Source organism: Lampetra fluviatilis, chromosome 18 (genome assembly GCF_964198595.1).
Source record: "Lampetra fluviatilis chromosome 18, kcLamFluv1.1, whole genome shotgun sequence".
Taxonomy (NCBI): domain Eukaryota; kingdom Metazoa; phylum Chordata; class Hyperoartia; order Petromyzontiformes; family Petromyzontidae; genus Lampetra; species Lampetra fluviatilis.
In genome coordinates, this window is record NC_136292.1 from 8,588,584 (window position 1) to 8,613,459 (window position 24,876).

General features: G+C 50.7%; 1 protein-coding gene across 1 annotated transcript; it reads right to left on the reverse strand.

Moving 5' to 3' along the window:
• Positions 1 to 294: 294 nt before the first annotated feature.
• On the reverse strand, positions 295 to 7,701 carry LOC144937195 (NF-kappa-B inhibitor alpha-like). The gene is made up of 6 exons (XM_078864531.1): positions 6,962 to 7,701; positions 4,032 to 4,137; positions 3,455 to 3,671; positions 3,045 to 3,133; positions 2,329 to 2,577; positions 295 to 1,739 (listed from the first exon to the last, which is right to left on the reverse strand). Exons 1-6 carry the CDS (start codon positions 7,255 to 7,257, stop codon positions 1,707 to 1,709), a joined length of 990 nt encoding a protein of 329 aa, XP_078720657.1. The 5' UTR covers positions 7,258 to 7,701; the 3' UTR covers positions 295 to 1,706.
• Positions 7,702 to 24,876: the final 17,175 nt, after the last annotated feature.

Genomic DNA, 24,876 nt, shown 5'->3' on the forward strand with positions numbered 1-24,876 from the left:
CGTGGAGTTACGTATACAGGCCACTCTCTTCCCGTTTTTGTGCTAGTGACATCATCAGGTAAAATCCCACGCATTTACAAAAATGTTTGGCCCTTACATCAGATTTTCTCAATGAGGACGATGTATTTTCCCACGTTAGATCACGCAGAATTTTAATTCGCCGATTGCACAAAAGCCAATCGAGTTGAGGGCATCATCCAGCATGCAGTGCAGAAGCCAGCCAATGGGGATGCGCTGTCAAGCTTCGGGCACTAACACACCACCGTGACTTTCACACGGACAAGCGACCATGAGAAAACATTTTCACAAAAGTAAATTAACAGGTCCTAAATTTATTTGCACATGAGACAAAAAAAACCTCTAGGTTGAATGGGAAAAGTACATTTACAATATCTTACATCGCAGTTATAAAATGGTACGGAATTTAAAAAAAATGTGAAATCCGTAAAAATACTGCACAATGCAGTTTAACTCGCGTAACTCTGTTTTGAACTTTACAATGTGCAACACGCCTTAAAACTGTACGCAACTTTTTACACGTAATATATACAAACTATAATACACAATTTAAGGATTTAATGTTATTTCTAAGTAGTGAGGAATTAGGTTCCCTTAAGAATCCCACGAATTTTTTTGTTACCTTTTTCACCATTTTTTGCAAGAATGTTCAGAGTACATTCCCCGGGTTTAATGAAGGGCTGAACTATTAATCGATTTCAAATCAAATCAAATCGCAATTTGAAACAATGCGATTAGCAAATCGCAAAGGCTGCGATTTAAAAAGTCGTATTACTTTGTTATTGGAATTGTTTTATGTTTTATTATAATATTATTTATATAACTTAACAATTGTTTTATGTTTGATTGTTCTATTTCAATTAAAACATTTTAATAAATACATGTTGGAAGCAATTCATATCTTTTAAGTTCTCATCCATGCATTAGAATATATAGAGCAGTTCATATTTTTATGGTATTATGTGGTAATGCTCCATCACATGTTTTAAATCTATTACACAGTGAATATTGAACTGAAGCTTGACTTAAAGAAATGTAATCGCAAATCAAATCCCAATATCTGTCAGAAAAATCGCAATTCGACATTTTCCCCACATCGTTCAGCCCTAGTTTAATGCAACATCGACAAAGGTGAGTGGCCAATGGCTCACTGTGCATGCATGGCATTGTGACTACCCCACTTGTTCAGTATGTTTTGGTATACAACAAAAATACAACTTACAATCATATCAGCAATATGTTTTACTCATATTTACTCCATGTAACGAATCGCAGAGCTCTGATGGTGGCGACTGTGAGCTGTGCTATGGGCTCCGAGAGATACCAGCAACACCATCGTGGTGAGCATCTCCCGTCTCCACAAGAGTTAAACAGGAGGCTGAATTCCACCGGCTCTTCTTACACAGGACCAGAACTGCGCGGGCGTGTGCGCGAGCGCGAGAATCCCTCCTTCAGACTTTGGTTGAGACAGAAACACGAGGTCTTGTCGCGCATGGAAGCCTCGGGGCTGACACGTGACTCTAGCCGAATGTTTTTCATGCACCCTGCTCCACCTCGGGTAGCCGCCTCGCCTCGTAGAACCGGGACGGGAAACCCCGGAGATTTCCCAGGTCTCCGAGCACCAAGGGTGCCTCGATTCGTCATGTTTTCAAAACGTCCGCACGACTTCAGTGAGGCGTTGGCTCTTCTCACCTCCGGTCGTAGCACAAGACGGACTTCATCTGCGAAAGAGAAGGGAAAGAAGTGCTCAGCTGCATGGCCGTTTTGAGTGACGTCGGCACGGACGTCGCTTCGTGTCCACACAAATGGGCTCTTGTTCTTATATCTCGCGTGGTCCCAACTTGAATGGCCAGTGGGTGCGTACAGTGTGATACTATGGCATGAACGGAGCTGGCAATTGAGTAACGTATGAACTGTTAACATCACGCGACGATACTCGGTAATGATGCATTAATGGTCGAATAAAAAAAATAACAACCCTACAGCGGTCCCAACCGACATAGGGAGCCCCAGAAGTGCCATTTGTTGCACAAGGCAACAATCGGTGATGTCGTGTGGAGGAACAGCAACGGTTCCCAGCGCGACGTTAAGTTTTGATAACCGGTCAACAGCTTTGGAAGTCACGGGGTGAATCTCAAAACTTCTCCGAGGAACGTTCGTCGGCGGACAATGCGTCCTCGAGACGTCCCACGACGTTTTCCCCTTTCAAGACATTCCCCATGTTTGCACCACGCGGGGTCCTCCCGAGTCGCCTGCCTGCTGCTACAGGGTCTCCCCCCCCCCACCCCCCGCCGCCACCCCGGTGCTCACCTCGGGCCAGTTGAGGGCGAGCTCGGCGGGCGTCTCGTGCTCCCAGTTCTCCTGTTCGACGTCGGCGCCGTGCCGCACCAACACGGCGGCGAGGCGGGTGTCCCCGCGACCGGCCGCCACGTGCAGCGGGGTGCAGTCGGCGCGTGTCCTTACGTTGGGGTCGGCGCCCCTCCGCAGCAGCGCGGCTGCCATCATCGCGTCGCCCGCCTCCACCGCCAGGTGCAGGGCGGAGCGGCCGCTGCTCAGCTCCTGCGCGCAAGCGGGCGAGGAGGGTGCGGAAAAGGAACGTCGTTGGCGGAGTCGCATTGGGGCCGGTGTTTCCTAACGATGTCCGACGATTCGCTCCCAACCCCCGCGGAGCAAAATGTTGTTCAGCGACTTAATTAAGTTTCTGAAAAAAGCTCCCAGCATGTGGAGTGGAACGTCAGACATCGTGGTGAAGAGCACGTGGTACGAACTAAAAACACATCGGATAGCTACGTTTGAGCCATAGTAATTTCCTCGCTTTGTTCTTGTATCATGCTAAGGCGTGCGTTATTGGGTGGTCGCCCGCCAAAGGTTTTTGAAAGTTACTATTTAGCCCTGGATAATGAAGAGGTTCCCCAGCCCTGCTTTGAAGAATGTTCATTCTCTTGTAGCTTGTGTTGGGTGTCTTGCGTGTGTGTACGTAGCAATACTAACTGGTCAAACTAATTAGCTATCCTAACTATACCAACCTGGGCATTGATGTCTGCCCCCAGCTCGAGCACGCAGTCCATCACGTCCCTCTTCGCCAGCAGGACGGACAAGTGCAAGCACGTAAGGCCTACGGAGCAAGTACACTTGTGTGAGACGCGCGCCTAAAATAACCAACCGTAATTAGCTGAAGGTGTAACTGATTATCATTAATAGTGTAAATCGCTGTTAAGTTATAATTATCCAGAATTTTGAGATTTAAAAGATATATATTATTAGTAAAAGTCACCTTGAACAAGTGGTTGGCTATATATATACTGATATTAGCACCTCTGATTCGTGAGGTTGGCTACGTACGGCGCGAAAGAAGTTCAACATACATTCGTGTATAAATGCAGTATATATATAGTGTACATACGAGGGGTAAGAGTATATTAAGTGGTGGTCGTACCGCGGTAGTTGAGCGTGCCAAGGGCTCGCTGGAACTGCTGGGGTCGCGTCGGGAGAGCGAGCGCCCGCAGGATGTCCCCGGCGCGATGGCTGCAGCGGCACGCGACGTGCAGCGGTGTGTCCCCACGCAGGTCCGGCACGTCAAGCTGCACGCCGGCCTCAGCCAGCGCACGCACAAGCGCCACGTCGCCCACCGCCGCCGCCAGGTGCAGCGGCGTCTGCGGGAGCCGGAGAGAGAGGGGTAGGTGGGGAGACTTCGTCATCGTACAGTCAGACGCTGCTCGGTTTCGTAGAAATAAGCTCCGTCTCCACAAGCCACCGTTAATCACCGACAACCATCTGTTGATCGGCATCCACTCTCGTCATCCGACTCCGTCGGCGGTCTACTTTCACCGCCGTCATTAATACCATTATCCTGAGTTGGATATGTATAGTTACGAATCGATCAATTGCGATTAGCCCCGCCAATCTTGAGGCAACCAAACGAAGTGGAGGCGCCTCTTGCGTGCAACGACTCCCTTGGGGCCTCACGCGTGCACGCACGCGAGAGCGATGCTCTGGTCGCGAGTAACACGCACCTGCTGCAGGAAGTTCTGCTTCTCCAGCAGGGAGGTGTTTGACGTGCTGGAGACGATCTGCTGGGCGAGCGCCGGCTTCTCGTGAATGATTGCCAGGTGCAGCAACCTGTGGCGCACAAAGGGGAGATCGCACGTGAATGCACAGTCAAGTACGTACGGAGTATTCCCTAGGCGCGTGGTTCCCAACACGAGGCCCGCGGAACACCGCCGGTTGGCAAGACCGTGAGGAGTGGCCCACGGGTATAGAACATCTGGGGACTACTGCCCTTAACCTTTCTTGGCAAGATTCAATTGCTATATAAATGTTAATACTATGTAGGCAGTACTGTATTTGTCACATCTCTATGTTGGTAAGTATATTTTGGAAAGAACCATATGATTATGAATTAGTTTCGTCACGAATAAATAATATGCATCGCCATCAGACCAAGCTAATTTACTTGTTTATGGCTAGGCTGTTTGGCAACAAGAGTGTCGTTATCATTTATCACCCTGGTGCCATATAAACCCATGACGAAGGTCCAAATATAGCAACTGACATCAGCAGCAACCATTTTATTTTCACATGTTTGTCAGTTAATATTCTAAACATGTTAAAGCAGTAACGCTGCAATGTTGCACCATGACAAGTGAACATTGTGCAAATCGAATGTTGAAATTGTGCAGTATTCCTACATTCAGTACAGTGTGGCTATAATTAACCAAGTAATTTCAAGTATGCACTTAAAAAATGTTCCCCAAGTACCTTGAGTAATGCTGATACGTCCACATTACACAACTCACAACTCACAATACATTGTGTGTTTTAGAAAGCGTACGTCACTGTAATCGACAACATATCCTCTTTGGTCGTGATCTTTCTTTGCTTTTTATCATCAGCCACTATCAATCCACTGCTGGACGAATGCCTCCCCACGCCACTGACACCTCTCATTGTCTTGCGGTGCTGCAGCACAATAGCTAATTTCTCAAACCACGTACACAAGATAATCCTAATGTAGGCCAAATGTATTCAGGAATTAACCTTGAGGGTAAAACGCAAAACATAATTGATAGCTGCTATGGGCCATTCGCTGTTGGACAGTTTGCTCAGATGTCTTACACAAGTGCAGTGCAGCAACTGGACCACTACGTTGGTGACCAACACTCAGCTGCTGCTGCTGCTTCTGGCACGAAGATGGCAGCTGTGGCTTTAATGTCTGGTTGCCACCTTGGTGCCCACGACTGCCTCCCAACAAGTACTGCAACGAGTTACACAGCGACTCATGAGCAGACGCTGTTGAGTCTGTATTGCTCATTACAGTACATGAATGCTTCCACAAAATGTTGTTTACCGAACTGGCAGCGGACGAAACTCTTGTTCATTCTGAAAATGTCATCATTGGCCACGGTGTGTGTTGGGAGTAGCATCCCCATGGGCTCCACAGTAATATGTGTAGACTGCGTGCAGTATAGAAAAGGGGAAATGGACTGTGTCGAACTGAAAACAAAGTGGCGGGCGTTCAGGCCGGCAGACATTTTTTCGTGCAAAAACGACTTGAGTTAAAGTCGCTGGGCTGCGGGTAAATTCACGCCCACCATAAGAATGTGGAATTACCACCACTGCCTCAAAAGGCTGTAAAACTTGACACGGAATTCCGTCTGCAATTCTCAAATGAGCAGGAAATTACTTTATTAATTAAAAAAAACACAACTTGGGCGTTGGGACAAATCCCAGCAGGAAGCGTGGCCAGGAGCCCGTGTTCTGAGGCTTGCACAAGGAACGGAATGTCCCAGACGCATCTCGCACACAACAGCAAGGGCAGAAGTTAGGGGCCACCCATGTAGTGGGTACGTAAATAATCTGTCAAAACTTTATCCCCCCCCCTCCCTGTACGCACGCGGACTTTTTACACCCCCCCCCCCCGCGAATCCTATAGAACGGCCGATATTTAATCCACGCAGAAACGATCAAAGGTTAATAATATTAACGTGTTTAAGCAAACAGATAGTCCACCGCCGGACGATCTAACTCAGTTGAAGGCCAATGTAGACAAATTATTATCGAGGCTTCACCCCCCCCCACCCGTTTCCTATGCGTACATTGTAAGTAGACCCCCCCATACGCAAGCTACGCATTTGGGTTAACCCCCCCTCCATGCGTACGTACTCAATGGATGGCCCCTTAGTTGTGCAACCACAACCACCACCAACAACATCCCCTGTGGCGTCGCGAAGTCGATGGCTCCACCACCGCACGCGCGGAGTTTCCACGCCGCGTTCACGAACGGGTGGCAGATCGGGCCCCCTCTGCGCCACGGCGCCTTCACGGCCCGGTGGGAAGGCGTCGTGCCACGGGGCAATGTTTAGCGTCTACGATTGTTGACGAAACGCCTCCGTGGGCACACAGTGGTTGCAGTTACAATCGCATTTTTTTGCGCAGCAGGAATTTTGCCTGATTCGACTGTTGTGTAAGAAGTGACTGCCACACACCGCGTTTGGTTTGGTGTCACAATGCGGCCAGCATTTGCGATGTGCCACCGAGGATCATTCTTCGATTGGTTCGACTAATCATCTGCTATGATCAATCCACTGCTGGATGAGGGCCACTGATCACTCAAAGTCTAAACATGACCACAGTGGAGAGGTACCCCACTCAGTTCCAATGTGCTGATTGTAAACCCTCGAGTTCATTAGCATCACTACTAACTGGAGAAACACAATTATATGCCGAAATAACCATTAAAGGATCGACTTGCTATGAAAGTATATACTGAATATTTTTTCATCTCTTAAGATACTGCAAACCTGTAAACGTATTTAAATATTTAACACGTACTGTACTGTGTTTACATATCAATGAAGCCAGGTCTAGACGAGACTTTGCTCAACTCTTGACACAATCGACGACAAGGCGATCACGACACAACGTGGGAGAAGAAGCGACTCACGTGTCCCCATTCTCATCCTCCATCCTAAGAAGATTGTCCTTGCTGTGCGCCTGCTGCTGCTGATGTTGCTGCTGCTGCTGATGTTGACACTGCTGCTGCTGCTGATGATACTGCTGAAGCTGCTGGACCTCCAGTCGCAGGGCCCTCACGCTCTGGTCGTCCTGGTCGACCGAATCTTGCAACGAGCAGATGCCGGAGTCTTCACGATCCTCGTTGGCCATGGACCCGTCGAGATGTTTGACGTCTTTAGCCCGAGTCGGGATGTCGTGGCGATACTCAGCACCGCTGCTCTCCATGTCTGCCGCGAAGTAAAATACGATCCGAGGAACGAGATGAAAATCCCTCGACCTCCCCCCCCAAAAAAAAGCTGAAATCCTAAAGTGCCTGCCCGACGACAAAGGGCTGCGTGTGCTAATACGGCTTGTCGGGAGGATTTTGTCTGGCTGCACCGTTGCGTTGCTGTGAATTAATCGGAGATTCGCGTGGCCGTGTCTCGCTCGGGCGGGGAGGAAGGAAGGCAGGAGGAGGAGGAGGCTGTGTGTGTGAGGGCTTCGCGAGCTGTGCGGAAGTTTTATGTGACCGCCCAGTGCCGAGGGAAAGTCCGCCCTTGCTTCTTTGTTATTCACGGGAATTTCCCCAGGGCCCTCGTGATGGGGTCGGTCTACATGCGTGCGTGTCAACGGGTCACACCACCCACCACCGCCCCGGGCAACAGGGACGCTTTATGCAAAGGCAACATTATCCGGGACCTAAGAGCTTTTGCAAAACGCAATTTTGGGCCGACGTTTGTTTTGCGTGTGTACTGGGGAACGTGGTACTGTGTTAATTAACACCTTTGACAGGACAGTATTGACAACAACAAACAAACTGCTTGCGTAACGCAAAAAAACCACATTTGAACTTTTTCACCGGTATCAACATGTTGAATAATAATAAAAAAACGTTACCGTTTATATAACTCAAAAGCTTTTTTTTTGTCATAGGTTGTTATTTAAGAGTTGGTGGTGGATTTAGTATGTTGTTAGTATTTGACGGCACGTATTATACACTGCATGATATTGAGTAGATGTTTCAAGTTATTTGTGCAACTATCTATTGGGTCATACAATAAATATGCAATCTTAAACTGCAGGTTCAATGTATAATGTCATCAGCCATGCTCAATCCACTGCTGGATCAAGGCATCCCCACGATCCTGCATTGTAAAGATCCAAAATACAATGCAGTATACATCATCAGTATTCACAGCCCTTTTGTCAATTGACGACTGGATGAAGGCCTCTTCCACACCGTGTCGGTCGTGAGGGTTGTTTTGACCATACTTCACCACGTTGGTCATTGCGCGTTGGTGAAGTGAAGGCTCAGTTCAGACATCACTCACCGTCACCACTGAGGTTGGCAACAGCTGGAGTGGTATCAACATCTTGAAATTGCCGATAACAATTATGCGGCAACAGTACATACACATATGCACGTGTGTTAACAAGTAATCCACTTGCATTAGCCATATGTAGCAGCTGGCATCAATAGATAGTCTAATCTGGTCTGGTTCATGGACTAATGGCCACTGGTATTAGCCATATGTAGCAGCTGGCATCAATAGATAATGTAACCTGGTCTGGTTCATGGACTAATGGCCAGGAATCGAGCTCTGGCTGCCGCGTTAATCGAGTTGTCAGGTTTTTCCAGGACAGCCATTCAGAAAGGACCCGCAGGGTAGCGTGCAGAAAGCGCGTGACGCCCTGTGGGTTGGCCGGGGTTCTGCTGCCGAACTTAATCAGGCTTTTGATAGCGCAGAGATAGGCAGGGAATTTACCCATTGGGTCTATACGGAGTGCTCGACACACCGCTTGCGTTCTCACCCACTCCGAAAAAAACTTTGGCCACGCGAGTCGTGGGCTGTGCGTTTGGAGGGTGGGTGGCGGTCCAATGTCCACTTGATTGGGCACGAGTGCGTCACCTCACTCAAGTTTTTTTGAGTTGAGTAATTAATTATTGGGCAAACCTGAAATGCATTGTTCAGTCAGACTAGACTTCTGCGAGTATAGCCCCACTGTACGCATGACTCGTTCCCGGTGACTTGCACGAGCGCTTGTTGACATTTCTGTGATAGCAACGCCTTGGCTTTGGCATTGTCTCTTCGCCGGACCATTGGGACATTGCGTGCGAGTATAAGTGTTCTAATATGTAGACAACTAGCGGGAAGTACCCGGCATTGCCCGGGAGAAAAATATATTTCAAAACTTCTCTTAAAAACAGAACATATACGTACGTACACAAGTACTAAGCTATTGTGAAAGCCCGGTTTCCTGTTTGTCCATTTGTTCATCAACAAAATTACAAGAGGCTTGAAGAAGTCCTGAATCCAAAAGTAATAGAAAGTGGCGGGTAAATAGTTGATCTAAAAGGTTTCCTAAAATTGTCGACCTCCCCCCCACCCACAAATATATTTTTACCCCCCCCCCCCCCATAGGCATATGTACCTACACACCTACATACAATAGAGTGAGTAGTACCCAGTGACTCTATAGTAGTGTAGGGGTGTTAGAGAGAGAGCCCGTTATGCATGGCAGCCTATGGTAAACAAACACAGTAGGCGGGGCTACATGTGTGCACGAGCAGGTGCCCTCTGCGACGTCCGCGCCAGACACCCTGGGGGGTCGATTCGGTCATTATGATCCCCCGGGGCCCCACCCCTCAGGGAGGGGTTGGGTATAAAAGGGGAATGTATCGAGGGGCTCGAGAGTGTTGTGTTAGCTAAGAAGAGGAGACGGAAGACGTCCTAGATAGAGCCCTGGTCTCCCCCTGGCACGCCGTCCTTATCAGGACCGCGCAGGCTCGAGCCAGTGGCGTGGTACCAGAGCCAGAGCCAGTGCTGGTCTGGACTCTGGGTACCGGGCCCGACTGACCAGTGTCGGGCCAAGATAGCCTCCCCTAGCCCATTAGAGGAGGACTCAGAGGCAGGCTAGGGTTAGCCTAGAGGTGTGTCCTCAGATAGACGGGTGAGGGGGCCGATACCCCCTCAGTGTGTATGTCACAACGTGTGGTGTTGAATAAACAAGTGTGCCTCCAACTCCGGTGTGAACGAGTCATAAGCGTTACTACATCTGGCGTCAGAAGTGAAACAAAGTACGAACATGGATACACGCCGGACGACTCGAGTCGGGGTACCAGAGGCAGAAGACACCACTGCAGTCGGAGGGCCCGAGACGGCTGAAGATGCCATCGACCAGCCGGGGCTGGGCGCATCCACGCCACAGCAGCTGGAGGAAGGGGAGCCGTCGATGGAGGGGCTGAGGGAGGCGCACGCGAAGCTGACCGAGCTGCTGTACGCCGCAGCCGCCATGCTCGACACCATCACGCAGCTGGGGGCTGCGGGACCGCCACGGGGCAACGGCAGCCGACGATCACAGCGCCTTCCCGCCATTTCCACGGAGCAACATTTTGAAACTCCCGCCATCGCCGCAGCTGCTGTTGAGGGCGTGGCCGCTCTAAGCATCGCGTCCAACGGCGGGAGTACAGTACCTGCCGCGTCACCACCAACGGGCGGAACGTCACCACGGGTGCGACCGGCGATGCCATCGCTGGTTCGTGCCGACGCTGACTTGAGTGAGGCGGACGAGGGAGTGCGTTCTTCCTCTGCAGCCGCTGCCTTACATCAGCGGCTACCTCCACTCAAGGAATTTGTGGGCGAGGATGGCGACTGGGGCGGCTTCCAGCGGCGCTTCCTCGCTCACCAGGAGATGGCACAGTGGACAGACGCCGAGGCTCTCCGAGCACTGCCAGCACTCCTCGACAGCGACGCCCTCGCCACTCTAACATCGGCTTCGAAGGAGAGGCGCTCCACGCTGCAGAAGGCGATGCAGGTGCTGTCGGCGGTATATGGTCCACCATCGGACTGTCGCCAACTCTTTTACGATCGCCAGCGAGGGACGAAGGAGTCGCCCCTGGCGTACCGCACAAGCCTCCTGGCACTGGCGAAGGAGGCCTTTCCACGAATGGATGACGAGGGTGTCGACGCCATGGTGACAGAGAAGATACTTTTGCTGGCGGACGACTTAGACATCGTCATTGTCGCACAGGACGATGCAGAGATGTGCTCCCTCCAAGCGGCCCGTCTTCTCCACGCAAACCTGTCCTCTCAACGACGGAAGGCCAGCAAGGCGGCGAGCGGGCGTGCCGTCGCTGCAGCCACCCTCCCGGCGGAAGAGGTTTGCGCCATCGACCATCAACGGCAGCATGGAGCGGGAGTACGGGAGGACCGGGCCGGTTCAAGCCGTCTACAACATCCATCGTCGTCACCAGCGCTTCCACGCTGTTACAACTGCGGCATCCGGGGCCACGTCGCCTCGGGGTGCCGCTCTCCTGGGCAGCGCAGGACGACACCTCAACGGGACGCTGGCCCTCGTCACAAGCTCCACCATCATAATCCGGCGAGTCGCGGCACCCCTCATGCTTGGCCCACGCACACGCCCGTCACACACTCAAACACCGCAGCGAAGGGGGGGCCAATATCGCGTACCATGGCACCAACACGCACCGCTCTGGGTACTCAGATTGAACCCAGCCAGTGGTCCGTGTTGGCCCATCGGGTTGTAGCCGCGTCGTCAGGGTCGTCGGCCGTTGTGGGCCACATCGATGGGGTCGAGGTGCGCATCCTGGTCGATACAGGAGCATCGGCGACCATTATTTCGGAGTTGATTTATAACATTCTCCCTGCCCAAAGCCGTCCTTTGATGCCTGTTAACGTGCCATTCTTTGCTGCTAACGGGGGTTCACTTGGCATCATCGGACAAATTCGTGCCCAAATTTGTGTCGGGGATATTAAATTGTCTGGGCCGATTTTTGTTTCCTCCTCGCTGGCGGTTCCGTGCCTGCTGGGGACGGACTTCCTGGCCAAAATGCCGATTAGGATATTAATCGACCAGGGATGCATTGAGCTCCCATCGGGCCGACGCATGGCGTTTCTGCCATCCCCCGCTACGAGCCGGACGGCGTTCGCGACGGTGCCGGCGTTCGTAGATAGAACGGTGCGCGTTCCTCCGGGGGCGCAAATGTTGATTCCCTTGAAACTTCGGCGGCCCTTCGCTAAGGGCATTGGGGCTCAAGGGGTTCTGTTGGGACCGTCTAGGGCCGGGGTCAGTGGACCTGATTTACTCCCGGCCCAGACCATAGTGAGAGGGGAAGGAGAACCCTTCATCGCGGTCCTCAATGTGGGCTCGCAGACGGTGGTGGTCCCACAGGGGACCGTGCTTGCTCACGCAACGCCGGTGCCCTGTGAGGAACCCGTCGCGAGTCATGTCGGCGCTGTCCCTGCACCGCGACCACATTCGGACAGCGATGAAGGGTGGCTCGAGGCGCTTTGTGCGGGATCGACGGACCTGTCAAATTTAGAGCGTCAACGTCTTAAGACACTACTAAGGGAATTTTCCGACGTTTTCAGTCGGGATAAATACGATTTGGGCTGCACTAATCTGCTGCGTCACCATATTGATATGGGTGACAGCGCGCCAATACGCCAGAATCCTTTTCGGTTGAGTCCCGCCGAAAAGGACCATGTCAAATCGGCTGTTGATGACATGCTAGCCGCCGACATCATTTCTCCCTCCAACAGCCCTTGGGGAGCGCCGATCGTCCTGGTTAAGAAGCAGGACGGTTCGTTGCGGTTTTGCGTTGACTTTCGGCGCCTTAACAAAATTACGGTTGCCGACGCATACCCGCTCCCACGGATGGACGAATCGCTTGACGCCTTGGCGGGAGCGCGATTCTTCTCCACATTGGACTTACTTTCGGGATTCTGGCAGCTTCCTCTGGACGATGATTCAAAGCCTAAAACTGCTTTCCGTACTCCGCACGGCCTGTTTCAATTCAACCGGTTGCCGATGGGCTTACACTCAGCGCCGGCAACTTTCCAGCGGTTGATGGAATTGGTTTTGGCTGGATTGCAATGGGAGTCGTGCCTGATTTATTTGGATGACGTTATTGTCTTTGGCAAAACTTTTGATGAACATCTCCAGAGGTTGCGGGCGGTTTTCCTAAAGATGCGGGCTGCTAATTTGAAATTTAAGCCCCAAAAATGCCATTTGTTACGCGAGTCGGTGCGTTATTTGGGGCACATCGTGGGACGCTCAGGTATTTCTACCGATCCCGCCAAAACGCAGTGTGTAAGCTCCTGGCCGACTCCCACCTCAGTGGGAGAGGTTAGGAGTTTTATTGGGTTTGCGTCGTATTATAGACGCTTCGTCGCTAATTTTGCGACTATAGCAAAACCCCTACACGCTTTAACATCAAAAGGGGTTCGGTTCTGCTGGGGTCAGGAGGAGGAAGCTGCTTTTTGCTCCCTTCGGGACGCTTTGGTAAACGCTCCTCCCCTGATTTACCCTGATTTTTCAAAACCATTCTTGCTCGACACCGATGCGAGCAACACGGGTATTGGGGGCGTGCTCTCCCAGGTGGTTGACGGCGTGGAACGTGTGGTTGCGTACGGCAGTCGGGTGTTGTCTCCAGCGGAGCAACGATATTGTGTCACCCGTAGGGAACTGTTGGCAATTGTCCATTTCATCCAACAGTATCGCCCATATCTGTACGGTCGGCATTTCACCGTCCGCACAGATCATGCGGCACTGCAGTACGCCCTGAGGGTTCAACAGCCATCGGGACAATTGTCCCGATGGTTGGAGGTCCTCCAGGATTACGATTTCCAAACCACATACCGTAAGGGCGTTCGCCACACCAACGCGGACGCTCTGTCGCGCTTGCCAACCACCTCCGAGTGTGCATGCCTCCTGGGGTCTGGACGTTGCAGACCTCCAGGGGACACATCGGTTCCTGTCTTGGCGGCCGCCAACGACGACGATACAGTAGTTACTAATTCGATCGAACAACAGGGCAAAGATTCCCTGTTGGGGTTGCCCGTCATTGACTGGGGGCGCCTCCAGATGGAGGATGTGTCCCTCCTCGGGTGGCGACGTCGCGTTGGCGGTGCGGCGGGGGGAAAAAGAGGTGGTTCCGACGCATGGGAAATGTGCCAAGGCCTGCTGATGCATTGGGACGGGAAGTCGCGTCGACATCGGCTGGTGGTCCCTACTGGGTTGCGGGGCAGGGTGGTATGGGCCGCTCATGAGCGCCTCCTACACCTGGGGACCCAAAAGACTCTCGCCTTGCTGCAACTTGATTTTTATTGGCCTGGCATGACGAGGGATGTTGGGGATTTGTTGGGATCATGCCCTCGATGTGCACAACGCAAACCGCCGGCACGGGAGTCTAACCCGCCCTTGCAATCGATCAAAGTGTCCAGGATAAACGAGCTGGTCGCTCTGGACATTTTGGGACCATTCCCCGCCACCCCCAGGGGGAATAGATATTTGTTGACTGGTGTCGAGTATTTTACACGCTGGCCTATGGCCTGGCCTCTGGCCAACCAGTCGGCAGCAGCCATCGTGGAGGCCTTTGTTCAGGGTTATGTCCTGGACAAAGGTGCTCCGGAGAGGCTGCTGACCGACCAGGGCAGAAATTTTTCCGGTAAACTACTCAGACAAGTCTGTGATCTCCTGGGCACAAAGAAAATTCGGACCTCCCCATATCACCCACAAACTGACGGGATGGTCGAACGGTTGCATCGCACCATCACGTCCATGTTATCACAACAAGTTTCGGACTCGCAAACGGATTGGGACCTACAAATTCAGGGGGTCTTGGCGGCGTACCGGATGGCACCCCATGCAGCTACGGGGTTTTCTCCCTTTTACCTCATGTACGGCCGAGAACCAGACCCGCCTGTTCGTGCCCAGTTGCAGATCCCCGTGCCGCAGGGAAAAACTAATCTGGCTGACCACGTTAAATTTAATCTGGACAAATTGACCGAGGCACGGGATGCTGCAATGCAAAACTCTGACCTCCGTCAGAAGGCGAATGAGCGCCTCAGATTGAGTCGAGCGCACATGCTGCAGTGGAAGCCGGGGGACAAGGCATGGCTGCACTGCCCCCAGGTGCCACTGGCAACCTCCTCTAAACTGGTGCGGCCGTGGCGGGGCCCTGTGGAAGTGGTGGAGGTGTTACGACCGCAGTGCGTGCGCATCAAGTGGGGGAAGCGGCGATGGTTCGTGCACCCCTCTAGGTTAAAACCCTTCTCTGCGGTACACAATCACACTTCACACGCGCGTGGCCAAGCATGTGGGGGGTCGGCCGACTCGCTGGGTCCGTCTCCGTCGCTCTCACCTAATGCCTTGCCGGCTGTGCCACCTTCAGGTGCATCAGGAGTGACGGGCTCACGCCCAATCACCCCTCCTGCGGATACCGAGGGTCACGCGGAGTCGGATGAATGCTCACCCCAAGACGGACAATTGCCACCTGATGGTCCGCCACACGCGGTTACCCCGTGTGAGGGGCCCGCTGCAAGGACGCGCGCTAAAATGCGCAAACTGTTGTGAGGCCGGAAAATGTGTACATAGCTGTTGTGTTCATTGGATGTTGTGTGGGTGGTGTGTTCCCCACTCCTCGGATGTACATATGTTGGCTTCACCGTGTGTTGTGTGTGCGTGGTGGGTTCCCTGCTGATTGTATATAGGCTGTTTTTTTTACGGAATTCGTATTTATTCGGGGGGGGTGCGACGGGTTGTTTTCTCATCTTGCTGTTGCGTTCTTGTTCTGGTTCCTGTTATTGTTCAAAAATAGTGAGGCACACGCGCGGTCAGGGGGTGAAGGCACCTTTATTGTCAAATTTTTGTATGTTGGCAGCCGGGACGGCTGCATGCTATGCGGGGGGGAGTGATGTAGGGGTGTTAGAGAGAGAGCCCGTTATGCATGGCAGCCTATGGTAAACAAACACAGTAGGCGGGGCTACATGTGTGCACGAGCAGGTGCCCTCTGCGACGTCCGCGCCAGACACCCTGGGGGGTCGATTCGGTCATTATGATCCCCCGGGGCCCCACCCCTCAGGGAGGGGTTGGGTATAAAAGGGGAATGTATCGAGGGGCTCGAGAGTGTTGTGTTAGCTAAGAAGAGGAGACGGAAGACGTCCTAGATAGAGCCCTGGTCTCCCCCTGGCACGCCGTCCTTATCAGGACCGCGCAGGCTCGAGCCAGTGGCGTGGTACCAGAGCCAGAGCCAGTGCTGGTCTGGACTCTGGGTACCGGGCCCGACTGACCAGTGTCGGGCCAAGATAGCCTCCCCTAGCCCATTAGAGGAGGACTCAGAGGCAGGCTAGGGTTAGCCTAGAGGTGTGTCCTCAGATAGACGGGTGAGGGGGCCGATACCCCCTCAGTGTGTATGTCACAACGTGTGGTGTTGAATAAACAAGTGTGCCTCCAACTCCGGTGTGAACGAGTCATAAGCGTTACTACAGTAGTATCTGGCTCTACAGTATATCTATTGACTGTATAGTAGTATTTATTGTAGTAGTAGCTCCTATGACTACAGTAGTATTGTAATGGCTGTAGTAGTATCTACTATCATTGCAGTATTATGTACTGGCTGTAGTAGTATCTACTATCACTACAGTAGTATGTACTGACTGTAGTAGTATCTACTATCACTGCAGTATTATGTACTGGCTGTAGTAGTATCTACTATCATTGCAGTATTATGTACTGGCTGTAGTAGTAGCTATACTAACTCTATAGCAGTGTGTACTTGCTGTAGTAGTAGCTATACTAACTCTATAGCAGTGTGTACTGGCTGTAGTAGTAGCTGTACTAACTCTATAGCAGAGTGTACTGGCTGTAGTAGTAGCTATACTAACTCTATAGCAGTGTGTGCTGGCTTTAGTAGTAGCTATACTAACTCTATAGCAGTGTGTACTTGCTGTAGTAGTAGCTATACTAACTCTATAGCAGTGTGTACTGGCTGTAGTAGTAGCTATACTAACTCTATAGCAGAGTGTACTGGCTGTAGTAGTAGCTATACTAACTCTATAGCAGTGTGTGCTGGCTTTAGTAGTAGCTATACTAACTCTATAGCAGTGTGTACTGGCTGTAGTAGTAGCTACACTAACTCTATAGCAGAGTGTACTGGCTGTAGTAGTAGCTACACTAACTCTATAGCAGTGTGTGCTGGCTGTAGTAGTAGCTACACTAACTCTATAGCAGAGTGTACTGGCTGTAGTAGTAGCTTTACTAACTCTATAGCAGTGTGTGCTGGCTTTAGTAGTAGCTATACTAACTCTATAGCAGTGTGTACTGGCTGTAGTAGTAGCTACACTAACTCTATAGCAGTGTGTACTGGCTGTAATAGCTATACTAACTCTATAGCAGTGTGTACTGTCTGTAGTAGTAGCTATACTAACTCTATAGCAGTGTGTACTATCTGTAGTAGAAGCTATACTAACGCTATAATCATAATCTTTGGTTCTTTCGGTAAAGTCACGTAGATAGAAAAATAATTAAAAATGAATAAAAACAATAATAATAAAATTAAAAACAAATAACCATGAATGTAGACTGTAGCCTGGTTTTTAATCGGAGTGTACTGGCAGTCTATAATGTAGACTGTATCAATGGTTATTAAGAACCAAGAATAAGTCTACATTATAGACTGTCAGTACGCTCACTCAGGTTAAGAATCTTGCTACACCATTCGAACCTCCTTTGCCAGTAGCAAAATATGATAATTGGTTTTTTACTCTTTTATCTGGCAACAAAACTGACACCTTTTTTTACAAGGAGTCATGTTTGCATTGACCACAATACCTGCGGTCGGAATGCAAACAAAAAACACAACTCTGATAATGTATGCACCGTCCTTGAAATTGATTGGTCCACACCCGAGACAGCTTTTCTTAGAACCTAGTCTCACATGGTGTTGGACCAGATGACGCCAAAAGGCGCACAACTCAAAGACAATGCACCATCAGAATATGAGAGCTCGGGGTAAGCATTTACACCATTGGAACCTCCTTTGCCAGTAGCAAAATATGATAATTGGTGTTTTACCATTTTATCTGGCAGAAGGGTTATCTCTCTCATCGGTCAACGCGAAGTTCTTGACCACGTGTGCTTTGCTCTCTGGCTCCTGTGCTCCTATGTCTGTCTCGGTGTAATTCCAAAGGAATTATGCTCACACTTTTAATTATCGTTATCTTTGCTAATGCCCGTGTCACGGCAGTTAGTGGCACGCTCTGATTGAAGACTTTCGTATTTAAGTACACCAGTTGGATTCAATTATAAGCAGCGTACTGTGTTCTCTTAGGCCCGTATTGGTGACGGCGCGGCTCTGGTCACGGTCCGAGCCACGCTCTAGAGACCCATGAGCTGAGCCGAGCCACGGCTGAGCCGCTCATGCATCTCTGAGATCAACTGAGCGACTCGAGTCAAAGCGGAGCCACGACTAAGAACCCAGCTATCCATGTCTACACGCGGGGCGCGTGACCATAAGAAGGGAAGGTGAAGGGAATTGACGTCCCCCAACTTTTGAAAGAGGAGCGGGGGGTTTGAGGCAGTCTGTGGTGACTCGAGATCCTCACTCGAAATTGTCACTCGAGATTGTCACCGGAGATCCTCACTCGAGATTGTCACCGGAGATCCTCACTGGAGATTGTCACCGGAGATCCTCACTCGAGATTGTCACTGGAGATCCTCACTGGAGATTGTCACCGGAGATCCTCACTGGAGATTGTCACCGGAGAACCTCACTCGAGATTGTCACTGGAGATTCTCACTCGGGATTGTCACCGGAGATTCTCACTCGAGATTGTCACTCGAGATGGTCACTCGAGATTGTCACTGGAGATTCTCACCGGAGATTCTCACTCGAGATTCTCACTCGAGATTGTCACCGGAGATCCTCACTCGAGATTGTCACCGGAGATCCTCACTCGAGATTGTAACTGGAGATCCTCACTCGAGATTGTCACTCGAGATTGTCACCGGAGATCCTCACTCGAGATCGTTACCGGAGATCCTCACTGAAGATTGTCACCGGAGAACCTCACTCGAGATTGTCACTGGAGATTCTCACTCGAGATTGTCACCGGAGATCCTCACTCGAGATTGTCACTCGAGATCCTCACTGAAGATCCTCACTGGAGATCCTCACTCGAGATTGTCACTGGAGATCCTCACTCGAGATTGTCACTCGAGATTGTCACCGAAGAACCTCACTCGAGATCGTCAACGGAGATCTTCACTCGAGATCCTCCTCCGCCTTCGCCGGTTTTTCAGTCATAAAGAGTTCACCGCATATCGTGAGGTGGCCTCACCCAAAAAAACTATCATAAAACTTGTCTAAGAAGACCTACTTGTTGAGTTCTTACAACTTGGATCGTGCTGTTTGCTGCTAATATCTTGACGTGTTGGGCCATTGGACCTATGCCCCACAACCGTGCAACAACAAAAAAACCACCCCGCCACCTTACGTGGGGAAAGGTGCAGTGATGAGTGCATTGTGAACACAAGTGGGGCTGGGGGGTGGCTGCTTGCGCTGGCCGATCGGCTTACACCCCTGGGCACCCTCCGTGCTGCGAGGCTGCGCGGCTGCATTCCGCCCCACTCGCACTGTATTCACAGTGGCACGTTCAGGGAAAACCCGGATATTTCAGGCTCCACTCAGCGGGGCATCCTTCGGTTAAATGCGCACCCCGTGTCCTGAGCCGGACGCCTAATCCAGCAGTCAAACAGCTCAACGCACTCGTTAGCAAGTCCTGAGAACAATTCCCAAAATCCCACTCGCCATATTAACTGTTGACACAGATCCACACACAGCATGTGACGACACACCCCTCCTGCCTTTGCTGTACTGTGGCGGTACACATTTCGCCGCGTGTGTGTAAAGTTAGACAAATGCGTAACCCACACAATGCTTCGATTTAAAGCTTTCGTGACTGCAGGGATTCATCTTCTTGGTTCTTTCGGTAAAGTCACGTAGAAGGGAAATAATAAAATAATAAAAATAAAACATAAAAAAATAATTCCAATAATAATAATGAGAATAATTTTTTTATGTTTTATTTATTATTATTATATTATTTCCCTTGTACGTGACTTTACCGAAAGAACCAAGAAGACCACACAATGCTGTCATGCCACTCCAGGAAAAGGCGAGAGCCGTAATGAGGAATCTGTAATAACAGGACGAGGCACGGCAAGCCCACTCTCTACCCCTCCATGGATGGACAACCAATCTACTTCAATCCTCTTTGTTGCTCAAAATCAAAGCGATATTCGGCTCAAATGAGCATCGAAGCGGCGCTCGTTTCTTTTGTACAGCGCTGGGCCAGTGGTATAAATTCCACATCGCTATGGCGGGGCGAGTTTATCCATAGGACACCCATGGCTGACTTCACCACAGGGTGGTACTAAGTCATATGATGGACACCGGAGGGATGGTGCTCACTCAACCCCCACCCAGGATGCGAACTCGCAACCTTTTGATTGGAAGCCATTCACCCTACCGCTGAGCAACAATTGGACGTACTATCATACAACCCGTGACCACACCGCAGACTCCAAAACATAACTACAATAGAAAGAATCTACTATGTACAATAATACGAATGATTCCTATGCCAATGAACTTACAGTGATAGCATATGGCCTGTGTTAATGTTCGGAGTTGTGAACACGACCACGTTTTATTTGACACGGATCATTCGAGCATTTTCGAAAGTCACACCTCTCAAACCGCTGAGATTGTTATCCTCCCAGAACTGCGTTTCGTTTTTAGGAATGGCTATGGCCATATCAGTCGAGGCATCGCTTGATACAGTTCGGTCACAATGTTTGTCGTTGGGAATGTTGATCAGGGCAGGTGTAGAATAACAATGGTGTGTGCCTTGTGAAACCTGTACCTGGCTAAAATGTACAAGGCTCGCCTTTAATTAGCACCCACTAACATTTGGAAGCAATCGCTTCACCAACCGCGAAGAGTGAAACATACATAGATAGACGATAGGCCTCTTTCACCAAATCTGTCCCTCCACATGTTTTACAACATCCCATCCGCCACACGCCTTGCTGGGAGTGTATCGTTTCTCCACCAATGATTATTCTGAGGAATGTATCATCAGTGGAGCGGGCATGCAGGGGTTTCCTCAGTGTTGTTTACAGAATGTTACTGAAGGGGATTCTCACAGGAACCCTCGCTCGGGATTAACCTCCGCATTTCGCAACGTGATTGAGAAACTAAAGAATTTACTTTGAAAGACGTTTCGCACATTTCAAAGATGGGTGCAATCCAAACGCCCACATTTGAATATCTAAAGGTAATATGTTTTTTGCGCCACTTGAAATGTCATGATGCACATTGAGAGATGTTAAAAATCCATACTCTTGCAATTCGGTTTACATTAACCGAAGCTAAAAATATTTTTGTGGACAAATTAAAAGTGAATCTTCATATAATATCCATTGTACTGATTTACCCATCCATTGACTTCCTAATGCGTATGGCGTTACACACTAACGTATGACCTATGCACGTCTAATGTTGCTGTATGTGGCTATATAGATTATGGTATATAATTTGCGGTGTATTGGTCATTTGGATGTTATTTTTGGCATGCTCTTCCACACTGGTCAAAAACATCTTCTAAGAGGTTAGAGTACCCACACGTTACCCCTTAACGCCGTTACCTACCTATCGACTAACGGTGGTGAAAGATTTCTACTGCTGCTGGCTGGACAGGATGTGATCAACGACGGTCCTTGCCGTGCCATCGCATTCGCAGCACCACGTCTGTTGACCACTCATTGATATGCAAATTTTTTCTCTAACCCTCCTCCCTCTCTCTGCCTCCGCCCCCCCCCCCTCTGTCTATTTAAGGCCACCACACAGAGACGATCACCCCTCTCTGTTACCTGTGTTGCTCTCGCTATGTATCTTGGTGATATCTGTCAGCTAATATGTCTGTCTATAGTTTTCTGGTTAGATTTTATGTCGCTATTTCATTATACCTGATGATGATTGCTTGTGTTGCAATCGAAACGTCGTATTCTATTATTTAGTTTAATGTATTACTTTATCTTTAGACGTGACTTAACCGAAAGAAACAAATAATAATTCCTGCAGTCACGAAAGTTCTAAAATTAAGATTGACGGTCCTGTCGATTCCAGTGCTGCTCCGTGACTTCAAATGAGTGACTTTTGGATTGCCAGAACGGCGCTCTGGCCGTCTCGCCACGGCAGCATCTTTGTCGCTGTATGTAGCCACATCCACTCGGTTTCCTCTCCAATCTCCAGTTTCCTCCCGTAGCTAAACACACAGTGGGACTGGTATTGGGCAAACATCTCACTTTAGAACAATTACCTGCAACTTGCCCATTTGGGATTACACAGAGCAGCAACATCGCCCTCTAACGCGCACACTTGGCAGGACCCTCCTAAAAAGGATTAAGACTCAGTGAGGCTTTCCTGGCTAAACGAGCGAAAACTAAAGCACGTAGGCTTACAGATAGCTAACGAATGAAACCCAATGCGGACAAGAAAGACTGGCAGATTCGTACAGTCGGCATTTGACCTTGGCATATAAATAAAACACATCACATTCGTCTCTACACTGCACACAGCGGTGCTGTAGTGCAGCGGTGCTGTAGTGCACAGCGGTGCTGTAGTGCACAGCGGTGCTGTAGTGCACAGCGGTGCTGTAGTGCAGCGGTGCTGTAGTGCACAGCGGTGCTGTAGTGCAGCGGTGCTGTAGTGCAGCGGTGCTGTAGTGCAGCGGTGCTGTAGTGCAGCGGTGCTGTAGTGCAGCGGTGCTGTAGTGCAGCGGTGCTGTAGTGCAGCGGTGCTGTAGTGCAGCGGTGCTGTAGTGCACAGCGGTGCTGTAGTGCAGCGGTGCTGTAGTGCACAGCGGTGCTGTAGTGCAGCGGTGCTGTAGTGCACAGCGGTGCTGTAGTGCACAGCGGTGCTGTAGTGCACAGCGGTGCTGTAGTGCACAGCGGTGCTGTAGTGCACAGCGGTGCTGTAGTGCACAGCGGTGCTGTAGTGCACAGCGGTGCTGTAGCGCAGCGGTGCTGTAGCGCAGCGGTGCTGTAGTGCACAGCGGTGCTGTAGTGCACAGCGGTGCTGTAGTGCAGCGGTGCTGTAGTGCGCAGCCTTGCTGTAGTGCGCAGCGGTGCTGTAGTGCGCAGCGGTGCTGTAGTGCAGCGGTGCTGTAGTGCAGCGGTGCTGTAGTGCAGCGGTGCTGTAGTGCAGCGGTGCTGTAGTGCACAGCGGTGCTGTAGTGCGCAGCGGTGCTGTAGTGCGCAGCGGTGCTGTAGTGCGCAGCGGTGCTGTAGTGCAGCGGTGCTGTAGTGCAGGGCGCGGGGAGTTGGCGACGACTCAAAAGTCAACGCCAAATCTGCGGAGATTTCGGAAATGCCCTTCACTCCCGAGGGCGGGCGGCGTGGCCGCAACAATCGCCGTGCGGTGTCGCACTGCCCCCTGCTGGTCTCCGGGTCTTGACAGGAGCTGTCGTGCAAGCGGGAGCCCGTTTCAGTACTCGGAGTCACATCAACAATGCAAATTGCTTGAAAATGCTGCTTCAGAGATGCTGTGCCCCAGGTGGCTGCTATCACAGCGCGCGCGAGATATGTCAGCAACAAATCAAGGAGCGAGTTTTATTCTCCACGTGGGACCGGCCACGGGAACGACTTGGGGCCAGCAGGCTGGGCTGCTCGGCCAAACAACGACACGGGCACCGCAGCGAGCGTGCAGGGGTCTGTGTGTGTGTGGGCCAGGGCCGGCCCGAGGCATAAGCGAACTAAGCGGCTGCTTGGGGCCCCCTGGCCACCAGGGGGCCCCCGAATCGTTTTTTTTTACAATTAAATAACTTAAACAAGTGATATAAATGAATTAATGAATGAATGAATAAATGATTCAAGACAAGAAAATTATGTCGACAACTGCTGCTTTGTCACGGCTCACGGATGTCACGGCTCATTGACAATTCGCGTGGGCGCGGGCGCGGGCGCGGGCAGGTGCGCGCAATTGTACGTCACGATAATAAATACGCCTAAGCCATGTCACAAAAAAGGACGTATCCCTCTGGTGCCGAAAAAAGAAAAAAGAAAAGGACCGAGGAGGAGAAAAAAGAGCGAGATAAAGGTATGTTTGCATTATTATTTACAGTATGTTTTGTGCAGCAGCAGCACAAATTGTGCTCACGTCACTTGAGGAAGCAGCTAGCTAGTCATGACTCATGATATTTAATAAAAGAGTGAAGTATTTTAAGTGTTGTTTTTATTTTTTATTAATACATAACCTCACTGTATTCGTTTATAATATTCGCTATAACATTATAGTGTGACATTTGTGTCAATAATCTTCTAGCACAGATGAGTCTGCGTGGTGGGAGGGGGCCCCCAAATCAAATTCTGCTTAGGGCCCCCAAGAGGCTCGGGCCGGCACTGGTGTGGGCTGCCGGTGCGTGCCCTTGTACAGTCAATGGCTCATGGTCAGTGCAATGCAGAGCCGTGATCAGTCATCGTGAGCCGAGACAGTGCACGCATATGGCTCGCGTGGTTGTTTCCCAAAAAATGGCCGTATGGGAATTTAAATAAAAGACATTATGGTGTTCCAACTTACGAGCGGTTCAGGAACGAATTATTTCCGTAAATCGATAGCTGCCCGTAGTAGCCGGCAGGCGGGAGCTGCAATGCCCTCTGCTCGCAAGGAGACATCAGCTTCGGGGACGTCTGTGTGCGATGAAGCGCTCCCCCTAGCGCGTAGAGCAAACGTTTCCGCAGCAGATCTGTGAAGTCTACTTACACAGTGCGTGCCCCTTCATAGCACATGCGGCGAAACTCCTAGGTTAGAGTGAGTTCCGAGGAGACGCTCAATCTCATTTTTCGGGGGGGGGGGGGGTGTTTGCCCCCGACCATCTCCACCCCGATTCTGTTTTGATGTCGGGCCCTGTTTTACAAAGCTTGCAATTGAGTCTCAGCGCTTTTTCCAGGAGAGTCCTGCCAAGTGTCCGTCGTAGTATTATGGGATGATGATGATCG